Source organism: Primulina huaijiensis, chromosome 3, assembly GCF_012295235.1.
Source record: "Primulina huaijiensis isolate GDHJ02 chromosome 3, ASM1229523v2, whole genome shotgun sequence".
NCBI classification, from domain to species: domain Eukaryota; kingdom Viridiplantae; phylum Streptophyta; class Magnoliopsida; order Lamiales; family Gesneriaceae; genus Primulina; species Primulina huaijiensis.
In genome coordinates, this window is record NC_133308.1 from 19349609 (window position 1) to 19365719 (window position 16111).

The following is a 16111-nucleotide window of genomic DNA, read 5'->3' on the forward strand; positions in this document are numbered from 1 at the left end:
AAAAAAATTTAGCTTGGGCAAATATTTGTCACAATTGGATGTTATCGTTTCGAACTTGAGATATTAATATTAGATTAGTTATAAGATACTGACTTGTTGAAGTTACGTTTTTAATTGAGAAATAATGATATATCTCAAGTCGTCACTTATTTGGCTAAATGAAATGAGACCTCTAAGTGCATTAAGTTAAGTTATAATATGTCTTGATATTTAGATTTGAGTTTGAGCCATTCTCATGAAGAATATTATTTAGTTGATAAATATAAATCATTTACTAGAGGACTTATTTTTATTTATCAAATGAAGAAAACAAGGAGTTGGAATGCTCATGAAAAATCTACAAACAATAATATTTATTCAAAACAGTCGATTCACGGAAGACTACTCAATTTATGACGAGATTTTCTAAATTATTTTTCGGTCTACTTCTCGGACAACTAAATCTATTTTGTCGATTTATTCACCTTCTCTAAATTATTTTACGTGTACGTGATAACAATCCTGAAAAATGATAAGTGTAGTTATTAATCACTTGAATCGATGATTTTTCAAATATTATTTTTAGTCGGTTTATAGGAAATATACCCGAAATACAAGATGGGCCTATTGGTCACTTAAATGGGCCAAATGTAATACATAAGCGGCCCACGATCCATTCCCATAAGAGGCATGCAGCGTAAATCATTGCCGCTCGAATTCATAAATCATAAAAGGTTCCATGTCCCCTCGGATTTTTCCGCGCACCCACAGCGCACAATAGCAGTCACCCAATGCAAAAGCGCCTCCTGTCCCTCCCTTCGTGAATCTGCGCATTCGTCGCATGATACACATACACACACACTCACACTCACACAATAAATTTGGCGGCTGTTTTGCGTTTCATTTGCGGTGTGAAGAAGAATTTTCTGGGAAGCAAATCTCCTCGGGTATTAACTTTGATTTCTTCTTTGGGGAACCAATCCCTAGCTTTGTGCACGCTTATTTTGCTGACATGACGCCGCATATACATGTAATTTCAGCTTGATTTGTTCGTATATAGGCGTGCGTAGATATATCTTTTCACGTGCTTGGCTATGTGGTGATGTTCTTGAAGTTTTCTAAATTGAAAATTGGAAATGTGATTAGTTTTTAGTTTTTATTTTTGGTTTTGGTTTTAATTTTTATTGTGATGTTTTGTTAGCGTGTAAGTTGCAGGCCATTAGTTTATTCTGGATGTGTTGGAAAATCAGTTCTTGGGTTTGCTGTTGTTTTCTTGAGAACTTTTTGGAGTCGGAGGACTGAATATTGTCATTCGTTGGCTATAATTGAACTACAGTATCAAAAAATCACCGTTTTTGTGTAACTGTATGTTAATGTGAGCAGCATTAAATTACTGTGTTGAAGGGATTCTAAAGCCTCGAGCAATATGCTGTAGCAAAAACAGGAAATTTGGATTGTGGGTAGTGTTTTGAGAGTGAATTAGGCGGCAAAAGTCTGGAAGTTTCAATGGAAAATGGAGCTCAAGAACTTGAGTCTAACGAAATTGAAAAATCGAAAGCTTCTGAAATTCTGACTCAGAATCCAAGTTGTGAACCTCTGTCAACAGACAAAGGTTGTAGTGCAGTTGTTGAGCTTGTGGATCAGATAAAGCTCACTGGAGAAAAAAAAAAACCGAAACGAATTTAGTTTCAAATGATGAAGTCTCCATAGGTAAAGAAATGAGATCAAGTCCGGTTGTTACTCTCCAAAATTGTAGTGTAGAAAAAGGAGAACCACAGTTGGAAAATGTGAATATTTTGTCAATTCCTGAAAACATGGAATTGCCATCATATGATTGGCCAACAAACGTAATGAGTTTTGATATACCAGCTGCCCTCGCTTCTGTAAGTCCTGCTCATGGAGAATTGGCTCCAATAAGTAATGGTCTTGGTCACCTGGAAAATGAAGATATTAGGATTGATGCACAACTGAGAAATGGTAAAGCTAAATCAAGATCTGTAATTACTATTTCCTGGGTTTTTCATTCAAAATCTCAAGAGAAACTCAAGGTGCCGGAGCCTGAACTCACTGTGAAAGAAGGCAGTGTTGATGGAGAAAAGAAAAGGAGGGGAAGGGAAAAAAAGCAGATGAATAAATGTTCTGTCAATGAGTTCTCAAGAACAAAAACCCATCTAAGATATTTATCGCGCTGGATAAAACATGAGCAAAACTTAATTGATGCTTACTCTGCAGAAGGCTGGAAAAGACAAAGGTTTGTGTGCTCTGGAAAGTATAATATCTATTTAAAGTGGATTTGCTATTTGAATTTACTGGTGCTACACTCTTTTTCTTAGCCTTTCGAGCACAACCAATAGCTATACGAACAAAATCAACACAAAAGAAAGAGGTCAATATAGATTAAACATAATCTCAACAAAAGGTATATTTCAAAAATAAAATCATCCCATTTTTGTTTTGTAAATTTTTTATTGGTACCATTTCAATACTAAATAAGTCCGAACGAATTGAATATTTGTATCAGAAATCCTACGAATATATTATGTGATGGGATGGGACATATGGTTCATAATTTACCCTTCTGTTCTAACATTTGACTTTGATTTTATCTAAATTAAGATAATAGGAAGTTGTTTTACTCGTATTAATCGGGGGATAGATTCGTGGTTGAGTACTGCCATGAGAAATTGCCCCTTGTATATGGTGTGAATATGTCTCTTAAATTTTTGTGTGCCAGTGGGTGAATGAAGACAAGTTAAATGAGGAAGATTTTATGTGGATAAATAATTGCATAGAAAGCTCTTCCCTGTCTTTTTATCCCTTCGATGAATTTCGGCCATGACCAAAAGCTACCTGAAAAAAGGGCAAGGTGAACCTTGGATTGAACTTGACGAATTGCGTTATGCGATAAATAATTACATCTCTATCTGTTAAAATTATCATCAGATCCTTTCTCTCCACGGGTCTCGACTCTCGAGCATCACCCTTCTGCCCGAATGATTGATATAGTTTCATTTAAGGAAGGCAGATCCGCCTTTCCTAAAATTTGTACTCTGACTGCATCGAACTCCATTTTGAGGCCAACCAAAAATTCATAGATTCGTTCCTTTCAATAAACTGCTTTAAGATTGTAGCATCGTGTGCACAAGTCATCTTAATGCACCGATATTGATCCAGCTCTTGCCATAGTCCTTGTAAGAGATTAGCGTACTCTGTTGTGGTCTGATATCCTTGCTTTGTTGATGCAATCTTTGACTTAACTCATAATCTGGGCTGTGTCATTGGCCTTGGTATAAGTCTTGTTGCATGGTCTCCCAAATTTCTTTGGCCGATCCAAGGAACATGCAAGTATCGCGAATCTCAGGCAGCATCGAATTCCACAACCATGACATTACCATGGAATCTTGTTCATCCCACGATGCAAATTGGGATCTTTCTCTGTAGGTATAGTACCCACTAAATGATCTAGTCGACCTCGACCTTTCAAAAAGGTCTTGACAAGTTTGGACCATTTCAAGTATTTTTTCCATTCAATCTATTGAGCAAGAGTGAAGATTTTGTAACTCCCTTGTTGCCGCAATATGTTCGACAACGGCAGCATCGGATTTAGGGTTTGTCACAGTAGTATAGGACATTTTGCTGGACATGGATGAACCGAGCTCGGATACCAAAACAAAGAGTGGGAAAAATAAAATTTCTTATGTTCAACAATTGATTACAATGTTACATATAAATAAGAACATAATCCTCTGAATCTAGTAATGAGATCCCTACAAATCTAGGATAAAATATTCAACATACAACTGACATAATCTGCAGGATTTATCTACCGTGTCACAAGATTAAATCAAATCACATATTATCTAATAATCTGACAGTTTATCCACGGTTTGATGGTGTTATTTGCAGTTCCCCCGGATGATGTAGGCTGGCTTTGCCCTGGATGTGATTGTAAAGTTGATTGCATTGATATGCTGAAGGATTTTCAGTGAGCGAATCTTGACATTGACGATGGTTGGGAGGTCTGTCTATTCGTTGTTATGCACTATTCTTTCTATAACTTAACCTTAGCCACTAATTATAATATGTTCTCTTTGTGCAGAAGATCTTTCCTGAGGCTGTTGCAGCTGGAAAGAAACAGGATGTCGGTTATGGGTGAGTCGATTCTCAGGATGAGTAGAGATTCAAGGGGATGAATCCAGTTCTGATGAATCAAGTTATTTTTCAGCATCAGATGGCTTGGCAGCTGTTCCGGATAAGGACAATTATCTGGAGCTTCCTTCTGATGATTCAGCTGACAATGATTTTGATCCCACCGCTCCAGATCATAGTTATAAAAGGCGAGCACCTAGTTGAGCCTAGGCGACAGACGCAGCCAGACGCACCCCAGGCTTAACTTTAAACAGGCGCGCCTCTGCCCAGGCGTGGTGCTCTAAAAGGTGCGCGCCTGTGTGCTTGTGGCGTACATAATACATATATAATATAAAATAATTCAAGCCATCAAATTTTAAAGCCAAATAACAAATCCCGTCCCTCTTTATTGTTTAAAAANTATATATACACACACTAATATATTATATTTATATATACACATTCATACATGCATACATACCTACATACCATCATCATAGTTGCTTAACCAACACACCACCTCTCTTCTTGCCCAACCGGTGATCGAGATTTGTTCATCATAGATTGGAGATAAGGCTTGATCATTGCCTATAAAATGCACCCTTCACCTCAAGAATTTCAAGAGTTCTCATCCTGAATTTTTGAGTTTAAGGAGTGGGTCTAGTATAGGGGGGAGTGGTGAGTTAATAACTCAAAAAGTAGAGAAAAAGGGCAAAAAATATCTTTATATACCCAAAACCCTTCCAAATATTCTATAAAAATTCCATAACACTCTCAACTTACCCAGAAATATACCACAAAAGGAGATGTCGAAAAATCATCAACCGATTTTTCGTTAAAATTCAGAAATCGCTACTGTCCGGGAAGAGAATAGTGCCGGAAAACTCGTTTTTCAGGTACTGTTTTCACTCCCATTTTTCGTACTTTTCTTGATCGTATTATACCTTAGTCCAAGCATGAAAGTTGTTCATTGTGTGTCATAGTTCTCACCCATGTCAGTAGTTTCCCGGAATCGGCACCGAGAATAGTGTTTTCCAATGGTCAAAGTAGGAGTATAAGCTACTGTTTCTTTTACGTTTCTGGCATGTTTCGGCTAGGATTTAGAGAAAAGTTAAAACATAAAAGTTGCAGGAAATAAGTTTTTACATCTACTGGAGAAATACGGGCCGTGTGTGGTGGACAGACGCCGGTCACGCGCCGACGACGTGCACGCGCCGGTGAAAAACAAAAATTTCATTTTCCGAACGTTTCTTGGTATGATTCCAGGCTACTGAACAAGTTTCGTAAATTTTGGATGAGTATTGCATTTACTGTGAATTTTAAAGGGAAATACTATGATTTTCGGATATGATATACTATCTATGTGATCATATAAACTTTTGTATAAATGTTCATAGCCTTCAATACTTGAAAAATATATCATTGGAAGTAGCTATGAAGTTTTATAATTTTTCGACTCATAAGTTATTTATTATGATTTTTGTGAGTTATATATTAATTAAATGTTATATATATCGATTAATGATAAAATAATTTCAAATATTACCTATTTTGAATTTTTTTCAGTTAATATTATAATAAGAGTTGTTATAGGAAATATTGTAATTTTTGTAGTAAAATATTAATTATTGTAAATTTTAAAGATAGTTTTGACTATTAGAAAATAATTCTGACAAAGAAATATTAAATAAATAAATAAAATAATTTTTTATGAACTTTTAGTCAATAAATAAAGTTTATAAAGTTATATTCTTTATTTTGGTAAAAATTTAGGGATAATCTATATCAAAAAGTGTTTACAATACTAATGATGATCACATTGGTCAATAGGATTGACTTGAACTTGGAACTCTCACTCTCATCTATAGTAAGTCTCAAGGTGAGGAAATTTTTTATTATTCTTCCTATATAGCCTTTGGCATTTGGCCTGAAAATTATGATATAATATATTATATTCTTTAACTATATTCACTATGGATTATTGATTTCTTACGCCTGTGCATAAATTTTGTATCTTTGAATCGCGTTGATGCATATGAAATATGCCTCATCCTGAATGTCCTTTTCTATCCTAGTGACTCCTTATTCATGCCGGTACTACCTTTCCGAAATGATTGAATGCTTCAATGTAACATTCTCATTGTAATATCATCATACTAGATGTGATTCTTATCAAGTTTTCACTGAATGAAGTTTTGGTTAATCATCGAATAAATGAATGAATGACTGAATGATAAGGTGATTGACCAAAACAGAGCCCTGGACAACGGACTTTGGTCTGGAGATTGAGTCCATTGAACAACGTGACTTTGGTCCGGGTATATTAGTTCACTTGGCTCGTTATTCTTTACTAACCATTATTTTTGTATACTCATATAACCGGATGTTGATCTTTTTGTCTATTGTATCATTCTTTCGAATTTGAGTATCATATTTACCTTTATTTAATTCTCACTAAGTCCTTAAAGACTTAACCTCTCTATTTTTTCTTTATCTATTGTAATTTCCAGAGCCAGGTAACCAGGATTTGGATAAAGAAAGAAATTTCGATGTATGATCCGCCAGTTGTTGTCTGGAATAAATTGCTGGAAGGCATAATAAGTCATTTATTCTATGAGTCAGTTTGTCTGAAATGTTTACGTCATTTTCACTCTTACCGTCTATGTTAGTTTGGACATGTAAAACTTTATCGTAATTTACTAGTACTTGTTTATTTCGCTTTCGCTAATAAAGTTCTTTAATAGTTCTTATTACTATCTGTGATACTTCTAAAGAGACAGACTGCTCTTATGAGGTATTATTAGGGAACGTGGCATTCCCTGAGGTCTAGTTTCAAGACAGGGTGTCAAAGAGGTGGTATCAGAGCCGCATCAGGCTAGGATAGGTTAACTAAAAATGTTAAAAAAAAAAATTATAATTCTCTTAATATATGCTAATCACTAATTATTGTATTCATAAATTTATTAATTTATCACAGGATGTCCGCCTCTACCAGTAGCCAGGGAGGCAGTTTGGACACTATTTATGTCCGTACAGTTTCCCCGACCTGGACTTTCACCCCTGGAGATCGAGGTTTATCGTATTATCCCGACCATGTTACTCTTCAGACTGCTGAGGATCGTGATAGAGTGAGGGCCGCTAGGGCGACTGATCGAGTCCTTTTTGAAGAGGAGATTTATCGTTTAACTCGAGAGAATCAAGACATGAGGAACCAGTTAGCTATTTATAGATGGCACATTGATGCCATGGGGATTCCGGAGTATTATCCCACTCCCTTGGATGATGCACTAATGAGACAGATTCCACCCTATAGGGGTGACATAGGTCGAGCGGTGTATGAGAGAGATAGGATGATCTTGAGTCTGTCTGAGTTACACGTTTTTGTTGATCGAGAGGTGAGAGCTCTGCAGAGAGCAGAGTATTACTCTGAGATTCATTTTGATTATATTCTTACCCAAGTTCGTACTATGTTCGACTATGCTATTTATGGGTTAGAGCCAGTGTTAGCAAGTATTACCAGCCTTCGAGATGGAGTAGGACCTAGCAACATTCCTATCGAGCACCTAGCTGTTGATCCACCAGTCGTCCCACCAGTTGATCCACCAGTCATTCCATTTGCTGACCCACCAGTTGTTCCTCTTTCTGATCCACCAGTTCTTCCACTTCAGGAGCCCGAGTTACCCCCATTACCACCAGCTTTAGAGGAGGATGGGTGGCTGACGGACCCCGAGTACGAGTCTAACTCGGAGGAGTTTCCTGATGAGCCGCCATTGATAGTGCAGCTAGGACCCTTTACCTTTGCTTGGAGATATTGCTAATGATGTTATCATCGAGATATCAGATGATGAGGTTGCATCCGTCGCCGAGTCGACTGTTACCACTGAGGAGTTGTTCTAGACTTTGATTATTAGTTGTATTTTTTTCATGGAAAAAAAATCATCAACTTTTGTTTTTTATCAATTGACGATATCTCGTATTAGTAGGTCTAGTAAATTATTTGATGTGATAACTTTTCTGACTGGATGGTAAATTCTCTAGTAGTTATCGATTTTTCTTTATAAATAATGACTGCGTTTGTGGTATGATAATTATATCATGGTATGTGTTATTGATTAGCTTAAACTGTTATTGCACAAATTTTTATTTATGAAAGAAAATTCCCACTATAGCAAATCGATGGCATCTTCAAATGGAAGCAACCAAGCGAGGAGCCAAGAATATCAAAATCATCAGCATAGAGAGGAACACATACCACAAGAAGAACCTAATCCTCGCCACATGCTCGAGATGATGCAACAATTCTTTCAATACTGCCAGAATCCACAAAGAAACCTGGATGCTGAGTCTTGGCTGACAAAGTTCAAGAAGATATTTTCTGTTCATAACTTCTCTGATGAACAAAAAATAAATCTATCTACCTACCAATTCGAGGATGCTGCATACAATTGGTGGAGAGTCACAGATCATCAGTGGAACCGAAATAATACTCACAGGACATGGAAGAACTTCACAAGAGAATTCGAAGGAAAGTATATCACCCAAGTTGTGCGAAACACTCGAGAAAGGGAGTTTATGGACCTGGTTCAAGGATCTTTGACAGTAGCTCAGTACGAGGATGAGTTTCACCGCTTAATCCACTATGCCCCTCAATTCATGGAAGACGAACCAAGGAAGACGAGAAAATTCGTAGAAGGGTTAAAACTAGAGATCCGCTGGTCAACGCTATCCTCTGAAATAATCGATTATAATATCGCAGTCAACCAGGCTCTACGAGTGGAATCAGAAATCAAAACACTCCTTTAGAGAGAAGAAGAAAAAAGATTCTGTAACCCCAATTTCCCCGAAAATAACCAAAAGAAGAGGAGATATGGAAACGAGATTCAGCATGGCAAGAAAGAAGGACCATCAAAACAAAATTTTCGAGAAGGAACTAACAAGCAAAGATGCGGATACTGTGGGTTAGCTAATCACAATGACGACAAATGCTGGAGAAAGAATGGGAAATGCTTGGCTTGTGGAAGTGATCAACACCGTATTCAAAAATGTCCACAAAAATCTCGGCCTTTACCAGCTCCAACTTCTCAAAAACGGAATATTCCAGCCAGAGTTTTTGCACTCAAAGGAAATGAAGACGATATCGATCCCATTGCTGTAGTTGAAGGTACAATTCTTCTGCTTTCAAAAACTGGAAAAGTTTTATTTGATCCTTGAGCGACACGCTCCTTTGTTTCTAGCACTTTTGTTCACCATCTAGAGACACCATCTGTGAAGCTACCATATATCCTGGAAGTTAGTTCACCAATGGGAAATAAGTTATTTAGCGAAGTTCTCTACAAAGACTGTCCTCTAGAAATTGATGGGGAAACATATATGGCCGATTTAATTGAGCTCCCTATTCAATGTTATGATGTCATATTAGGGATGGATTGGTTGTTTAGACACCAGGCACAATTAGATTGTTACTCCAAAAAGGTAAAACTCTCAAATTTGGGAAACAGAAAATTTGGAAACCACAAGGAGGAGTCTTTTCCCGTAACATCAATATATGCCAAAGAAGCCCAGACTATAATTAAAAAAAGAGGGAAAGGATTTCTAGCATATTTGATCAACAAGCCGCACGATCAACTCAAGGTATCTGAAATCCTTGTGGTTCAAAACTTTCCCGAAATCTTTCCAGAAGAAATCAATTCCTTGCCTCCACAAAGAGAGATTGAGTTCTCTATAGAGCTAACACCCGAAGCAATGCCCAAGTCCAAGACCCCGTACCGAATGGCACCTGCAGAATTAAAAGAATTATAGATCTAATTACAATAGCTTATTGAAAGAAAATACATACGACCCAGCTCATCACCATGGGGAGCCCCGGTGTTATTCGTAAAGAAAAAAGATGGTACGCTAAGGCTATGCATCGACTATCGAGATCTAAATAATGTGACTATAAAAAAAACAAGTATCCACTGCCGCGAATTGACGAATTGTTCGATGCACTCCAAGGATCCAAAGTTTATTCGAAGATGGATCTAAGGCAATGATACTACCAGCTGCGAATCCGAGAAGAAGATATACCCAAGACCGGTTTTAAGACTCGGTATGGCCACTACGAATTTGTAGTGATGCCGTTCGGATTGACAAATGCGCCAGCTGCTTTCATGGATATGTCTCTTTAGAAGTATCACAGACAGTAATAAGAACTATTAAATAACTTTATCAGCGGAAGCGAAACATACAAGTACTAGTAAATTACGATAAAGTTTTACATGTCCAAACTAACATAGACGGTAAGAGTAACAATGACGTAAACATTTCAGACAAACTGACTCATTGAATAAATGACTTATTATGCCTTCCAGCAATTTATTCCAGACAACAACTGGCGGATCATACAACGAAATTTATTTCTTTATCCAAATCCTGTTTACCTGGCTCTAAAAATTACAATAGATAAAGAAAAAATAGAGAGGTTAAGTCTTTAAGGACTTAGTGAGAATTAAATAAAGGTAAATATGATACTCAAATTCGAAAGAATGATACAATAGACAAAAAGATCAACATCCGGTTATATGAGTATACAAAAATAATGGTTAGTAAAGAATAATGAGCCAAGTGAACTAATATACCCGGACCAAAGTTACGTTGTTCAATGGACTCAATCTCCAGACCAAAGTCCGTTGTCCAGGGCTCTGTTTTAGTCAATCACCTTATCATTCAGCCATTCATTCATTTATTCGATGATTAACCAAAACTTCATTCAGTGGAAGCTTGATAAGAATCACATCTAGTATGATGATATTACAATGAAAATGTTACATTGAAGCATTCAATCATTTCGGAAAGGTAGTACCGGCATGAATAAGGAGTCAGTAGGATAGAAAAAGACATTCAGGATGAGGCATATTTCATATGCATCAACGCGATTCAAAGATACAAAATTTATGCAAAGGCGTAAGAAATCAATCATCCGTAGTGTGAATATCGTTAAAGAATATAATATATCATATCCGAAAATCATAGTATTTCCCTTTAAAAATTCGCAGTAAATGCAATACTCATCCAAAATTACGAAACTTGTTCAGTAGCCTGGAATCATACAAAGAAACGTTCGGAAACTGAAATTTTCGATTTTCACCGGCGCGTGCACCACACGCGTTAACGACGGCGGCGCGTGACAGCGTCTGGCCACCACACACGGCCCATATTTCTCCAGTAGATGTAAAAAATTATTTCCTACAACTTTTATGTTATAAATTTTCTCTAAATTCTAGCCGAAACATAAAAGAAACAGTAGCTTATACTCCTACTTTGACCATCGGAAAACACTATTCAAGGTGCCGATTCCGGGAAACTACTGACATGGGTGAGAACTGACACACAATGAATAACTTTCATGCTTGGACTAAGGTATAATACGATCAAGAAAAGTACGAAAAATGGGAGTGAAAACAGTACCTGAAAAACGAGTTTTCCGGCACTATTCCCTTCCCGGACAGNTATATATATATATATATATATATATATATTTAAAACATAATAATTAATAAATTTTAGTAATAAAATATAATATATGCAAATACCATTTAAGTTATGGGGTGCTACAATTTGATTATTTGAATATTAGTTACTGCCTTTGTACTTACTGTCATTTGCTTAGGAAATCAATTTTTGGAATATAACATATTGATTCTATTTCAGAAATATTAGTTAATGCCATTTGCTTATTGGAATATTGGCTTTCCTCAATGTATGATCTCTATAACAGAATGATTTTATTTCTGGAATATTAGCTACTAGCATACTGCCATTTGCTTATTGGATTTCCTCAATGTATAATCAATTTTTTTTCTTAATTTCAGAGTTTATATGATGGGGAGAAAATAATTGGAGGTACTTCGGTTGGTGGATGGGGAGAAGAAGCCTGCCATGGGTTATATATACGAGGCAATGGATAGGTCTAAGGAGAAAACGGCAAAAGCCTTTGGTAATAACGAAGATAGGTACAAAGAGGTTTTTGAGATAATCGACAATAGGTGGCAGTTGCAACTCCATCAAGATTTGCATGCAGCGGGTTATTTCTTGAACCCTCAGTTCTTTTACTCAAATTCTGATATAGAACAAGATGAGGAAGTAGTTACGGGGTTGTACAATGCAATCAGTAGGTTGACTTTTGATGCTGAGACGGAGGCCGAAGGTCTTTTTGGGAAGGAAGTTGCAATCGAAATGAGAAAGGTTGTATCACCAGGTATGAAAATCAAGTTTTTCCTTATTTTTTTGAAATAAATTCAATGAGAAATATTAATATAACTATTGTTATTAACTAGCGGCATGGTGGAACTCATATGGAGCTTCGACACCAAAGTTGTAAAAACTTGCCCAAAAGATACTCAGTCTCACTTGTAGCTCTTCTGGTTGCGAGCGCAATTGGAGTGTGTTTGAACATGTAAGTTTTTATAATATTACAATTTTTATTTCTATTACTGTGAAGTTTTAAGAATTTGTTCTCGTGCCACGTGCCTTGATAAATATATATAAATAAATGCAGCTTCATTCCAAGAAAAGGAATAGATTGGAGCAAAAACGCCTGAATGATTTGGTGTTGATCAAATACAACAGAGCTTTGAGGCGTAGATACGATAGTCGTGATACCATCGATCCTATCATATTGACTGAAGTGGATGATGGCAATGAATGGCTGCCAGGGAGACTGTAGGATGAAGAGCTGACTTTGTTCATGATGGTGATGATTTGACTTGACAAGATGTTGCAGATGTTGTTGGAGTAGATGAAGCTCCTTATACATTGACGAAATCCAAAAGGGCCTCGAAGGCGACCCCTACATCTACAGGAAGCTCGAAAGCGGCCACATCTAAGTCTAGAGGGAAAAGGCCAATAGAAACATCTTCCACACTTAATTTTATATATGATGATGAATTTGACTTTGATGAAGAAAGTGAAGAAGAGAATGACGCCGAACGTTATGCAATTTCAAATGAAGAAGATGGTCTCGATCTTGATGAAGAAGATGAAGATGAATTTTAAAATATGTTTTTCTAGTTTTAGAATTGAGGTTTTATATGCTTTGAACTTATATATTTGTTATTTAACAATGAAAGATTGAATTGATGTTAGTATATGTTATATATTATATATTTATATGCTTGTGGAGCTTTACTTTCAAATAGCCCTCGCTACACGCTTCGCTATGCGTTATAGCCACGGGCAACCTCTGCGCTACAGGGCGCTACGCGCGATTGACAACTATGCTTCAGGCCCAAAGAAACCTTAGCGTTTTAGTGCGCCTTGCGTCCCAAATAACAATGCTCCAGATAAAAATGAACAGGTCAATCAGAGTAATCCAGGTTCTGATTTTACCTCAGACTCAGAGGATCTTGGTGCTCTACTTGATGATGCCACCACTCTAGATCAAGATAAGCAGGTGAAGCAGAGTAGTTCAAGAACTGATTTTACCTCCGACTCAGAGGATCTTGGTGCTCTACTTGATGATGCCACCATGACTGATAAAGATCCAAAACACATTTCGCCTACATCTGACTGAAAATTGCCCTCCGAAGCCGCTGAAGAAGAAAATGCTGCAGTGGGTAAAACGAAGGGATTAAAACCCGAGCTCGATTACCTTCTGCACACTAGTGACCAGTCTATGTCTGACAAAAGACATGTAGAACGGTTAGACTACAAAAAATTTGCTTGAAGTGATTTTCTCTGTGTGCACTCTTGTAGGATGTGTAGATACAACAACACAACATTCATACATGCACTCTCAATTTTCAATTTGCAAATCTTTGAAATAGTGTTGTGTTAGTTGCATAGTTGAGGTTTATGGCATGGTCCATGTGTTACTCCTTTTATGGCAATCTTTTACTCCATTTTTGGTTGCTGAATAAGTTTTTCCCAAGCAACATATTCTGTTAATTTCTAGAGAACTGTCCAGCAACTTCTGCTATTTTGGATTGAACATTAGAATTTGACTTAGATTTCAATTATTTTGTATTCGAGCTGCTATGAGCCTGTGTACCTTGATAAAGCTGGGAAAAGTTTGTTTACAGAATTTTTTCATTTCATCAGAAAGACCTTATTTCTTGAGCTGAATGTTTTAGACGACACTTAAAACATTGGATGGTACTCTGTTTCTAATTAAAGTACCATGTGGATTTTCTCATCCTTTGTACCTATCTATATAAATGGAGTCATTCATAAATATTCTCATGTTTTCCAAAGATGAATTTAAGCTTTGTTTAATTTATGGTAATATTTCTATTATCATGGGTTTTGAGTTTCTATGCCAATGATCCCATGTAGTTTACTGTTTTTTGTTATTTGAATTGCAGAAAATAAATATTTGACTAGAGCATAAGAAGTTACCTTATGTACCGTACAGTTTGTTCAATCATATTTTTGTTGATGCAAAAATTTGCATTGTTATTTGATTATCTTTATGCTATCATTCACGAGAATAGACTGCTAGAATAAAGGATTTTGTTTCTTGACTTGTGTCCATTCTTTGTATTTGTGTTGACTATTGGTGTAATGATCGTGTATGTGCTGAAGGAAACATATGGAAACTCTTCTTCTGATTCAAGAGATGAGGAATTTGGTGCAAGTTCTTCTGATTCAAGTGATGAAGATTTAGTGGAGGAGGATTACTTGTGACAAAACCATGGTTTTGTATCCTTAATAAAATTCCAATTACAAAGAGCACGGTAGACACCAAGGATGAAAACCAAAAAGAACTTTATCGTTTGCCAAAAAGAACTCGTGAAAACCTTGTTGATAGTGGCACAAATAAGTCGTCAGCTGAAAATGTTTCTTCTGGTACTGGTACTAAGAGATCAGCTCATAAGCGGCTTGGAGAAGCTGTAATACAGGTCCTTCCGCTCAACTGGCAGGCTTTCCCCTTTTGATCTAATGAACAAAAAAATTCAATTGTTGTGAAATTGTTTAAAAAAATTTATTATATAGGTGAGGCATAATGTTAGAATGCTTGCTTTACCCGCATAGAAGTATTCATATCAATAATTTGTTTACGTATTACATTGCCCAGAAAGTAGCTACTCTCAGTTATTCTTCTGTTGTTTGCTTTTCTACCAGAATGATATTATCTCAGTTTTGGTGATTTGGCTGTTGATTTATTAAATTGATGTTGTGTCATGCTGAGACTTTATCAAAATCAATACCCCAAAAGAGATGCAAAAGAAAACTTGGCTAAAGAACTAGGCCTCACACTTCAGCAGGTCTGCACATGTATCCCTTTCTACATTTCATTTATTTCCGATCCACAGTTCAATGTGGACATTTTGCAAGGATTATATCTTGTCACATTGTACGAACATTTGTTATGCAGGTTAGTAAATGGTTTGAGAATGCCTGATGGAGCCATAACCATCGACCACAGATGGAATCAAATACACCTGAGAAGCCACACTGAGTCTCAATCTCCTATTATAACAGAAAGTACGCCATCCAATCAGGTTAATCCTGGAGCGGGTGTGGAATTTCTGGTAACCAACACAAATGGAGAGAAGTCTTGAATTGGGAAATCCAGAAAGGGGAAATTTGAGAAACATCTGGCAACAGCCCGCACTTGTACTATTGAGCGGAACGCTCAAGTTTATGCACCGTCTCCACAACTTCACACTAGTAGAAGACAGACAAGAAACAACAAATATTTGTTACTTGATTCCTGGTAAATCGTTTGAGATTCATTTTAAACATGTCACCTTGCATTAAAGATTTGTTCGTGCTACATGAACCGTCTTCTCAGCTAGGTGGCCAAAGGGATTTGACATTTGGGGTTGCTAGCAGTACTTTTTTCAACTTTCTTCTTCAGGGTTAAATCTGGAGGTGGATAACACACGGATCACCGAGTCTTCTTGATGGGATTTATGTCCTATGATACCCCATGGATGAGCCCATCAAGATCAGGCCCAAACTCCCGGCCCATCTCTAGTGCCCACAGGTGAAGGGCCCATGAGCAGCCCAGGTATTCTCCTAT

At 36.9% G+C, this 16111-nt stretch overlaps 1 protein-coding gene and 1 long non-coding RNA gene across 5 annotated transcripts; both read left to right on the forward strand.

Moving 5' to 3' along the window:
• The first annotated feature begins 719 nt into the window (after nt 1–719).
• Nucleotides 720–14741, forward strand: LOC140973591 (pathogenesis-related homeodomain protein-like). Of its 3 annotated transcripts, none has more exons than XM_073436521.1 (3): nt 720–2230; nt 13442–13811; nt 14668–14741. In XM_073436521.1, exons 1-2 carry the CDS (start codon nt 1698–1700, stop codon nt 13521–13523), a joined length of 615 nt encoding a protein of 204 aa, XP_073292622.1. In that variant the 5' UTR covers nt 720–1697; the 3' UTR covers nt 13524–13811; nt 14668–14741. The 3 variants fall into 3 exon arrangements, with proteins under 3 accessions (XP_073292622.1, XP_073292621.1, XP_073292623.1); XM_073436520.1 differs by lacking the exon at nt 14668–14741 and having other exon boundaries at nt 720–926; nt 1363–2230; nt 13442–13561; XM_073436522.1 differs by lacking the exons at nt 13442–13811; nt 14668–14741 and adding exons at nt 3886–3998; nt 4079–4521.
• On the forward strand, nt 11985–13229 carry LOC140973593 (uncharacterized). Of its 2 annotated transcripts, XR_012174657.1 has the most exons (3): nt 11985–12343; nt 12423–12541; nt 12644–13229. It is a non-coding gene; the product is annotated as an uncharacterized lncRNA (long non-coding RNA). The 2 variants fall into 2 exon arrangements; XR_012174656.1 differs by having other exon boundaries at nt 11985–12541.
• Nucleotides 14742–16111: the final 1370 nt, after the last annotated feature.

Bases quoted from the DNA above. Each gene is read 5' to 3' on its own strand.
- LOC140973591 (XM_073436521.1), top strand. From the start codon at position 1,698: ATGAGATCAAGTCCGGTTGTTACTCTCCAAAATTGTAGTGTAGAAAAA. The intron at 2,231-13,441 runs GTTTGTGTGCTC...AAAAATGAACAG, and splicing joins GAAGGCTGGAAAAGACAAAG to GTCAATCAGAGTAATCCAGG.